This window comes from Papaver somniferum, unplaced genomic scaffold, assembly GCF_003573695.1.
Source record: "Papaver somniferum cultivar HN1 unplaced genomic scaffold, ASM357369v1 unplaced-scaffold_10, whole genome shotgun sequence".
Classification (NCBI taxonomy): Eukaryota; Viridiplantae; Streptophyta; class Magnoliopsida; order Ranunculales; family Papaveraceae; genus Papaver; species Papaver somniferum.
In genome coordinates, this window is record NW_020618825.1 from 3,424,011 (window position 1) to 3,434,994 (window position 10,984).

At 38.0% G+C, this 10,984-nt stretch overlaps 1 protein-coding gene across 7 annotated transcripts; it reads left to right on the forward strand.

Moving 5' to 3' along the window:
* The first annotated feature begins 968 nt into the window (after positions 1-968).
* Positions 969-7,761, forward strand: LOC113326818. 7 transcript variants are annotated; one of them, XM_026574491.1, is made up of 4 exons: positions 969-1,657; positions 2,023-2,121; positions 2,559-2,641; positions 2,971-6,231. In XM_026574491.1, the coding sequence occupies exon 4, from the start codon at positions 3,492-3,494 to the stop codon at positions 4,683-4,685; it is 1,194 nt and encodes a 397-aa protein (XP_026430276.1). In that variant the 5' UTR covers positions 969-1,657; positions 2,023-2,121; positions 2,559-2,641; positions 2,971-3,491; the 3' UTR covers positions 4,686-6,231. The 7 variants fall into 7 exon arrangements, with proteins under 7 accessions (XP_026430276.1, XP_026430275.1, XP_026430274.1 ...); XM_026574489.1 differs by having other exon boundaries at positions 978-1,657; positions 2,559-6,231; XM_026574486.1 differs by having other exon boundaries at positions 981-1,657; positions 2,503-6,231.
* Positions 7,762-10,984: the final 3,223 nt, after the last annotated feature.

A 10,984-nucleotide genomic window follows, 5' to 3' on the forward strand; every position in this document is an offset into this window, starting at 1 on the left:
AAAGTGATTCAAGTAGCCGTTGGCGCATCACTTGTAAGCTAACAAATGCTCAATGGTTGAGTAAGAAATTCTCGTCAAGCCATATATACATATGCACATGGTAACGTGATGGAGTCAAACGTTGTTCAACTTCCATTTGACTGATTGGAAAAGAGAGTCATTAATTCAGATGAACAACAATGAATTACGGCAAGAATTACATGAACTAAACTTCACTTTTAAATCATTTCTTTGAGTACTCAAATGTTTAATATGTTTCGTGTGAACAAGCTGCTAACAACTTTTTATATATATGGTGCGAGGATTCATTGGCTTATTCCTCTACAAACACAATCCCATGGATTCAATATTTTTGTTCTTGGAAGCTCCACATAACCAACACGAGAGCCGGCTTCTAATTCTGGAGGGCTTTACAGATCAGGAGAAAATAGGTTCTATTGACGAAAAGAAACAAACCGATAAACTCAATGGAAAGATGTTTGTAGCAAAGAAAATGATGTCTGCATATCATGTCGGGAGGCATAACAACAAGAACCATGATGTAAGTTTGCTGCACAGCAGGGAGGATTCATCACAGGCATGGAAGCTTCCTCACTGCTGCATTTGACCTTAATTCTAGTTTTGCACTAATATTTTTACCCAGTTTTCTTGTGTTTTCACTCTGTTTTAGAACATCTTTTCCATTAATCAACTATTAATAAACCCATTATAGCAGTGATCTGTATTTTTATTTACTATAATCTACTTTCACAAATACATAGACGTTAAGACTCGACTACAACTGTGTCTGTGCTATCTTAATTAAGACCCATGAGGGCCATGACATTTGCTCTCATTCACTCAATATTGTAATCCGAATATATGGAAAATAGTTCGTGCTATATGCCATACGTTGTTAAGTTTTAGCCAAATTCTTTTTACGCTTTGTAAATGAATAATTAATTAATGGATCTCTCATACATAATCATGCGATTTAAAAGTGATACTACTTCGGCTTGGAACAGTTCATAAATAGTTTTGACTAATTCTCTTAAAAAATATATGTAACAAGAACAAAACAAAACGGAAGTTGATTTAATGTAATACAATCTTCTATTATTCTTAACTGGATGTTACTAATATAAAGAAAACACCTATTTTTGGTACAACCCTTTTTTTGGTCCGGACACCCCTAATTTACCAATTTGACCTTTAACTAAAAATCGAGTCCACCCGTTGAACTCCAGTAAATTCCAGAAAATCCAGGGGTAAGCAACAACTTCTTCGACTTCGTTTCTCTTTTCTTTTTTCCTACTGTTCATCATCTCCCTCTGAGAATCTTATTGGAACAACATCAATTGAATAAATTAAACACTCTACATCTATCGACAACCTCATTAGGGTTTTTTTTTTCAATTCCTTCTTCTCTCTTTCTTCTTCGTACAGATTACAGATCGATTAGAACAATTGAATTTCAAACTCCATTCGTTACAACCAAGATCGATTTGGTTAATTTGATTAGTAAGATTGATTTATCTAATTTCGGAGTTATTTTTCGATTGGAGAAATATGAGGTTAAACAAAGGAAATTAATTCGTATTAGGTTAGGGTGATAGACAATGAACCAGTTGTCCAACACGATTGGAAATTCTCAACTTTTGGTGAAGAAGTTCACAAGGTAAGTCTTTCTTACCGGATCCGATTTAAAATTTGGGTTTGATTTGGATTTTGCATCTTAAGTTTTTTTTTTTATTGATTTTGGATCTGCTCTGATTTTGGGAAAAAAAAAGAAAAAGAAAAGAGATTTGTATGTGGAAAGTTTTTGGTTGGGTTAGTAATATATAGATTTTGGACTTTAGAACTGAATTTGTTTCAATTACATGTAGAAAACAATGGGGTTTTAGTTTTTTTTTTTTTGCAACAGTATATGCACCTAATAGGTACCAGAGGCAATCAACAACATCTGAGTTATTTGGTACTTATTAGGGTAGTTTTAGTTTAATTCTGCTGAGTTTGGGTTTTTGTTAATGTCAATACGCTTAGCAATCTGTACTCTGTGGGAAATGTTCTCAAGTTTCTCAAACTCATGAGGTTGACAAGGGATGCCATTTCAGCATCCATTTGGACATCTCAACACCTAAGGTATAAAATCTCAGTATAAGGCAATGCTAATTTATTTTATAATAACTCGATTTACAAACATGCTTAATGTCGTGATGCAACCGCAGTACCTGCAACATCGATTGTGTCTTTAAGATACAGTTAACACACTTAATGTCAGTAGTGGGGTTCCAATTAGAGTTAAAATGATATGTGCAGACATATTTATCCTTTAACCTATTGCTTATCCGAAAAATATATTTAGATATAGTGGCCATTGTGTGAAGATCACCCTTTGTGGTGACTTATATTTTGAGCTCAGTCGTAGTTTTGGAGACCATGGAACCACCCATTGTCGTTTTTGTCTCCGAAAATGGACCAGGTTTACCATTTTTAATGTTTATTGAATTGTTTATCTGACAGTTTTGCTCTTTACTGTTATGTCTCCCGTTACTAACACCTCGCCCATATCATCAAAGTTGGTCTCTCATTGTCCTCGACTAATGCGACCGAAATCTACTTCAACATGGTTGTTGCTCTTGCGATTGAATGCATGCTTAAGGTAATGTTGTGCTCCTTCTGATTAGTTGTTACTATAAGTATTGCTTCCCTGGCTTGTATCAAGATTTAAACTTCCATATACAAAGCATTTCCATACGTTGTGTATTACTCTTTAATAATTTGGCATAGGTGCCTGATCATTCTTGAAGTAAGACATCATAGTTGTCCATTTTTTCTTTCTTCGGTGAAAGCTTACATTATTTTGGTGGAAGAGGTCAGGCACAATTTTATACCCATATTCACAGCCCTTAATTTATTTTTAATTTCATGCATCGTGGCATCATTACTCCGACACTGAATATGGGATACCATGTTTTTTCTTTTGAGGAGGTTTCTATTATGGATGTTGGTACCTCAATGGATAATAGCCAAAATTTGTTGGGACTGAAAAATACAAGTGTCATCGTCTCAATGACCAATTGCCCCTTCCTTACCCCTTCAGGGGCAGAATCCTCTATACGTTGCTGCAACTATCTGTTACGACTCCAATTTGGCTGCTACTAGCTTTTCTCTGCCTGCCTTAATCCTCAACAATCATTTTACCAATCATTATCTACCTATCCGTTTTTTACAGTTGTTATATTTACTGTCGTGTGGTTGGAATACACGCGTCGAGTTGTAATAAGCTAGGTCTTTTTGTTTGGGTTTCCCTTCTGAGTATTTAAGACTAAACGATTGTGTAAGCGAGATAAGAAATAGAACTTGAATTTTGAGGCTGCACTCTTGAGTGTAGATGTGTCTATGATAGTTGTGTCCTTCTCTGTTACACTGCAATCTCTTCATAGTCCTGTCAAGATCAATCACGTTCTTGAAAATTGGTATCACCCAGAAGATATTTCCTGTACTGTGCAATGACTGGAGGTCCTTCAATTAAAGTGGTGGATGCTACCACCAAGGAACTGACAACGATGATGCAAACTTTAACAGATCTACATAAAGAAGAAAGTACAGCTCGTGCTGCTGCTGCAAGAGAGCAACAAGATTCGTTGAACTCACTCATAGCTTTATCCAAAGAGAGTCACCCTCAGTTCACAGCTTTACTCACTCATCTTCAAAGAGATACACCACCTCCACCTGATAACTCTGGTGCTTCTCCTTCATACACTCCAGATCCAGTACTCGATCCAACAATCAAAACCCCTAAAATCGATTTTCCTACCTTTGACGGTGACAATCCTAGAAGATGGATTCGGCGTTGTGAACGATTCTTTCAGCTCAAATCGGTGCCGCTACGACAACGAACTCAGTTTGCCTCTATTCACCTGGTCGGAAAGGCTGAGTCATGGTTCCATGATTTTCAAAATGGTAAAGACTTTATTGCTTGGTCTGATTTTTATTCTTCTATTTGTGAGTGTTTTGAAGATCTAGCCAATGAAAACTTCGTAGGCTGTTTCAATAAATTACCTCAAATTAATTCTGTGGAGGAATACTATGAAAAAATTGAGCCACTCAAAGCTCTAATGCTTCAGCATAACCCTTTTTACACGGAAGACTATTTTGTGATGAGCTTTTTGAGTGGATTAAAGGTGATTATTCGTCTAGATGTAGAAATGCACAAACCTACTACCTTATCCCAAGCATATTACCTATCCAGACTTCGAGAGGGTGCTTTAGCTTCTCAGCAACAACAAATTACTAAGAGTACTCCATATAAACAACCCACCACCGCTACCTACTATAATAAGTACTCTCAAACCCCACCAATTTCCACACCCAGACCACCTACTTCTTCCCTTACTGTCACTTCCCCACCACCAAATACTCAACCAACAAAATCTTTGTATGTTCCACCTCCCATCAGGCGCCTCTCCAGAGAAGAACAAGATAAGAGAAGGGCTCAAGGCCTCTGTTATAACTGTGATGACAAATACACCCCTGATCACAGATGCAAGCCTCAACGTCTATTTATGACTCTTACTGATGATGAGACAGAAAACACAGAACCACCACCATTCGATGATGCTTCCACGGATTCCTTAGTCGAATCCGACATGGAAATCTCACTACATGCGCTTACAGGTACAATGAGTGCTTGCACTATTTGAATTCCAGGTTTCATTAAAAACAAAGCTGTCACAATTCTGGTTGACACCGGAAGAACTCACAGCTTCATTGACTCAGCACTTGCTAATCAAATAGCTTGTGAAGTTCAGCCCACAACACACATGTTAGTTACAGTAGCCAATGGAGCAAGAACTACAAGCATTGGGGTATGCAAGCAATTACAGTGGCATATGCAAGGCCATGATTTTGTTGGTGACTTAAGGTTGCTTCCATTAGGGGGATGTGACATTGTTTTGGGTGCAGATTGGCTGAGTACATTGGGAGATGTGACATTTAATTTGTCCAAACTCTCCATTTCCTTCTTACACCATGATAACCTCATTAAATTACAGAGCTCTACTTCTAAACCATCATTACTGCTCATGAGTGGTAATGCCATGAAGAAATTTATTAAGAAAAACACCTGCCTTGGTTGGCAAATTTTTTCACATAGATTCAACCCCAATACCAGATCAAATACCCACTCAAGTTCAACCCCTTCTTGATGAGTACAAAGATGTTTTTTCAGAGCCTACCACCTTACCTCCTACCAGAAGTTTGGATCATAAAATCCAGTTAAAACCCAATACACAACCCCTCTCATTAAGGCCATACAAATGTCCATACATTCACAAGTCAGTGGTTGAATCTTTGGTGAAGGAAATGTTACAGGCAAGGATAATTCAAGATAGTCAGAGCCCATTTGCTTCTCCCATTCTGCTGGTAAAGAAGAAGGACAACACTTGGATATTTTGTGTTGATTACATGCAAATCAATGACATCACAATCAAAGATAAGTTTCCTATACCCATTATTGATTAATTGCTAGATGAATTACATGGTGCCACAGTTTTTACTAAGCTAGACTTAAGGTCGGGATATTATCAAATAAGAGTCAATGAAGATGACATCCAAAAAACTTCCTTTAGGACACACCATGGACACTATGAATTCAAAGTAATGCCATTTGCCTTAACAAATGCCCCTGCCACTTTTCAAGCCTTAATGAATTCAATCTTTGGTCCTCATTTAAGAAAATTTATCCTTGTCTTCTTTGATGACATTCTCATTTATAGTGCCAACCTTCAAGACCATCTCCTTTACCTTTCTACAGCTCTCACACTATTAATACAACACAACCTATTTGCCAAACTTTCTAAATGTACTTTTGCTCAGTCATCCCTACAATACTTAGGTCATATCATTACTGCCCAAGGGGTGGAAGCTGACCTTGAGAAGCTTAAATGTATGCAAGATTGGCCAATCCCAACAACTCTGAAGCAACTCCGAGGATTCTTAGGCTTGACTGGTTACTATAGGAAATTTATTCAAGGATATGGAACCATATGTAAGCCACTCACTAACTTACTGAAGAAGAATTCTTTTCATTGGTCCACATCAGGTTTGAATGCTTTCAATTCACTTAAAAGTTCTATGTGCAATCCACCAGTCCTGGCTTTACCAGATTTCTCAAAACCCTTTGTAGTGGAGTCAGATGCTTTCTTTCAAGGTGTTGGAGCTGTACTTATGCAAGATGGAAGGGCTATAACTTTCTTCAGCAAGCCATTGAGTCCTAAGAATATGGGATTGTCCACTTATGAGAAGGAGTTGTTAGCAGTGTTCATGGAAGTTACAAGATGGAGACATTACTTATTTGGCCATCATTTTTTCATCAACAAAGACCAACAAAGCATTAAATACTTCATGGAGCAGAAAATCACAACTGTTTTACAACAAATATGGCTCATGAAGCTTTTGGGGTATGATTATACAATACAGTATAAGAAGGGAATTGATAACAAAGCTGCTGATGCACTTTCAAGGCTTCATTCAGATGAACATTCAGCTAGCTGCAACTTTGTGACCCTCTCAACACCTAACTGGGTCTAAGAAGTCATCCAAAGTTATGAAAATGATCAGTCTGCCACTGCCTTAATTCCCCAGCTCTTAGTCAACTCAGATGTTGTTCCCCACTACTCTTACAATGAGGGCATCATTAGATACAAGGGAAGACTCTATGTTGGTGAAGGCCATCAATTAAGGAAGAAGATTATGGAATCTATCCACTCCTCTGCAGTGGGTGGTCACTCAAGAATTCATGACAGCTATCAAAGGGCCAAGAGTTATTTTTATTGTAAGGGTCTTAAAAAGGATATCACCATGTTTTTCAGCCACTGTGACACTTGCCAAAGAAACAAATGGGAGCATGTTCAATCACCAGGCCTTATACAACCACTTCCAATTCCTTCTCAAGCTTGGCAGCACATCTCCATGGACTTCATTGAAGGCCTCCCTCAGTCCAACAAGAAAGATGTCATCATGGTAATTGTTGACAGGTTCACAAAATATGCACACTTCATTGCATTATCTCATCCTTACACTGCCATAACTGTAGATCAGGAATTTCTCCATCATATATTCAAGCTGCATGGTCTTCTTGTGTCAATTGTCTTTGATAGAGACAAGGTTTTCACTAGCCTATTTTGGCAGGAACTCTTTAAGAATTTAGGCACCAAATTGCATATGAGCACTGCTTACCACCCACAGTCAGATGGGCAGACTGAGAGGGTAATTGCATGATTAAAGGATACTTGAGATGTATGTCAGGTCATAAGCCAAAACTCGTGTACAGCAATTGGAATTTCGCATCAGGGTACTTCTTCCTGTAGTCAATAAGTATGCCAACCAAGGAGATTCTTTAGTGCCTTCCAAGGTTCTGCGTAGATAGCTAAGGTCTGGAGTACAGGTTTGTGGGTATATCTCTGGTAAGCCCTCCCGAGACTATAACTCGGCCACCTAGGGGTTTAAAGGCTTATTGCATACGCTAAATGCAATCGACGATGCCTGCGACAGTGAGTTATGATTTTATTTTGTAGTTTTGATTTGCTCGGGACTAGCAAATAATAAGTTTGGGGGTATTTGATAGACGCATTTATGTGTCTAATATAGCCCAATTGTATATTGTGTTAGTACCCATTTCTGTACTTATTATGGCTTTTTATGTCCTTGTAGGTATTTCTGGAGAAATAAGCTTTTGCGGCGAAATTGGCTAAAAAAGTGGTTTTTGCGCTCGTGGGAGAAAATTACTATACAGACTCTCACTTTGGACAAGGGGTGACCCATTTCCAGGCAGCTGCTAAAGGGACACCAGAACTGGATAGGGGGAGGTCTTCTTCAAATTTCAAATAATGGTTTTTGGCGGGAAAATGCATGCAGCGAGGAGCAGATTTGGAGATCGAATTTCTACGTGATTTTAGGAGATTCAATGGCCTAAATCGGTTTATATGGACTGTAGAAGATCACTCAAGCCCAGTACAATCAATTGGATCCGGCCAATTGGGCTGGAATGGCCGAGAGAGGGTTTCAAAGTCTCAACAGAGAGACGTGTTCTGTTTCGAGTTTAGAAGATTTTTGAGAGATTTCTGGAGGACTTTGACGCTGGATTAACATGTACATGGTCTTATTCAAGTCTAGGGAAGAGTTTGGTAGCTATTTTATAGTTAACAACACGTGAAAAAGCTCAACAGAAGCGATTATTCTCTCAACAGCGCAGAGAAGAAAAAGAAAAGAAAAAGTCGGAATTTATACGAGATATTTGGGGTCTGTGGGATATATAAGAGTGGTTTCAAGTCATAAAAAGGGTGAGAAAAGTTTAGAGAGAAGGAGGAGAGAGTTCAGAGCCGAAACAAGGAAGATACCATTGATTGATGCTGCTGCTGCTGCGAGGAGGAAGAACGTGAAGAACAGACTCTCCAAGGCCGTCGTTTATCAACAGTGATATCGACTGTCATTTGTGGGTCGTAGTTCTTCAACGACAACATCACTTCAGCTTTGTCGTTGATTCTGGACGCCTTCTGTGGGTCGCAAAATTCTGTTTTACATCATTTGCTTGTCTTTCTCTTCATTGTAAAACACTTTTGAGCATCAATGGAATATTTTGAGAGGTTTTTCAACATGATGAGCAGCTAAATTCTTGGTGATTGAGGCAATGGAGGATCTATTCACTCATGTTTGATTGGTAAATTCTTTTTATAAATTCTTAATTATTTATTTTATTTAATTCACTTGGATCAATAAAAAAAGAGATAAAAATGGTTTTCTTAATTAGTTGTGAATCAGTTTGATGTTTTATGCTTAGAATTAATTCTTTGATAAATCATGCTTAAGGATTACAATTTAATATTTGGACACCTTATAGATTAAGAAGTGATTTAATGGAAAAAGAGCTAGATAATAATTATGAAATATTTTTGTAACCAATCAACTTGAAGTAATAGTGAATCCGGAGCCTTAGTCCATTTTAAATCTTGACATCACTCTTTGAAAATTAATTTGCTTTATTTTTTTAAAAAAAAAAGTTACCTTCACAAGTTCGAAAAGAACCCCTTTTACCACTACAACTACAATCACTATTTGAAAACATCAAATTTTTGGCGCCGCCGACGCGGATTTGTGTTTAGTAGCATTTTTTTTAGATTTTTTTTTTTATTATTTTTGTTCTTCTTTACGTTTTTGTTTTTTTTTTTGTTTCCTTGCAGATTTTTGAAGTTGGAGCGAAGATAATTTGCCAAAGCTTGTGGTGATTTACTTAAAGTTTGGGAGCGAAAAGCAAAGCTAAAGGAGCGAAAGAAGAAGATTTTCTTTATTTTGTAAAAGAGAGAAAAAAAAAAGAGACATTTTTATTTTTGTAATTTTTTTTTAGACTTTCTTTTCTTTTGTTTTTTTTTATGGACTTTGGACATTAATTTTGGGACATTTTTATTTTTATTTTTAAACCCTACGGAAGGGTACCCTTAAATATAAACTGTTTGCAGGGAAGGACGACGATTACAATATCGTCTCGGCCCCTCGGGTTCGCACACGACATAGGAGTCGTGGCCCGAGTCGACTTCAGCGGTTCTTCGCCCGTCTGGTACGGGAGGTAAAATTCTAAACACCCGCGAATCTCCTGCAAGCGGGTTACTGGACTCCTTAAGGTGAATATATGCTGAGGACTTGAATATGGACTGTTTTTAAATTCCTAGTAAAGGGCAAGGACTGGACCATATAAGATAAGGGTTCGGATTTCATCACCGCTCCCTTCTTGCCCGCCTTAGGAAAACGAAACCTAAAGCGAACCTAAGCCTAAAATTTGGACTAGAAAGAGACCTATAGGGTATCGAGCTTAACAGGACAATCATTCGAAAAATATTGGTTACTCTTTTAAGCACACCTCGAAGTTCTTGACGGTTTCTGCGAGTTGAATGCGTGACTGCGCCGCATTGGATCGGTGAGGTTTTGGGTATCAAAGCTCCACTGAGCTTCCCTCGCCTCGATTCAACTTGCTTTAACTCGGATTGATTCCAGAGGGGTTTGCTCAAATTGTAACGAATTCCCTTTCGAAGGATTAGAAGCTGGTCTAGAAACAATCTAAGTGGAGCCATCATGCTTGTTGTTTGCTAGAAATCTTTAGGTTTGCTGTGGTAAAGTCGAGTCAGCCTGCTGTGTGATTGCTAGAACCTTCCTGTTAGGATTTTTTTTTTTTCTTTTTGAATTCTTTTTAGTGTATGCCCGATTTTGTTAGGGCTTGGAAAAGAGATACTCTAGGTCGATTGATTAGCGAAAAACCTAGTAGTTCTTCTGATTTAAGCAGGGAGCTCGAAGACTCTTCTTTGGAGAGCCCTGTTTTTGGAAACTTCAGTTTTGAGAATTTATCTCTGAGTGACAAAAGTACCCCTAGTACTCTTTGGCCAACGATGGCAACTTTGAAAGATTACATGTTCCCAACTAGGACCAACCGAGCTTCATGCATTAAATTGCCAGCCACTACGGCTAATTTTGAGATAAAACCTAGTATTCTTCAATGATCCCTATATTCTTAGGAAAAGATGATGAGAACCCTTATTTTCATATTAGGGACTTTGAGGAAATCTGTGGGACAATTAGATAAAGACCTTACTGATGAAGTCTTGAAACTTAAGATGTTTCCCTTTTCTTGAGAGATAAAGCCAAGACCTGGCTTAACAACCTACCGTCTGAATCTAGAAACATGGCAGGAACTTATCGCTGCCTTCTATATGAAATTCTACCCTAAGCATAAAACTGCAGCTGTTAGGCAGAAAATTAGTGCTAGTGTGCAACAAGAGGGAGAGTCTCTTTATAGGTTTTTAGAGCGATTCAATGATCTCCTATCTCAGTGTCCTCACCATGGATTTGATAATATGAAACTTGTACAGATTATTTATGATGGTTTAGACTATTCGACCAAAGCCATGGTTGAGTCTATGTGCGCTGGTGAGTTCACTAGTAAAAATGCTGATGA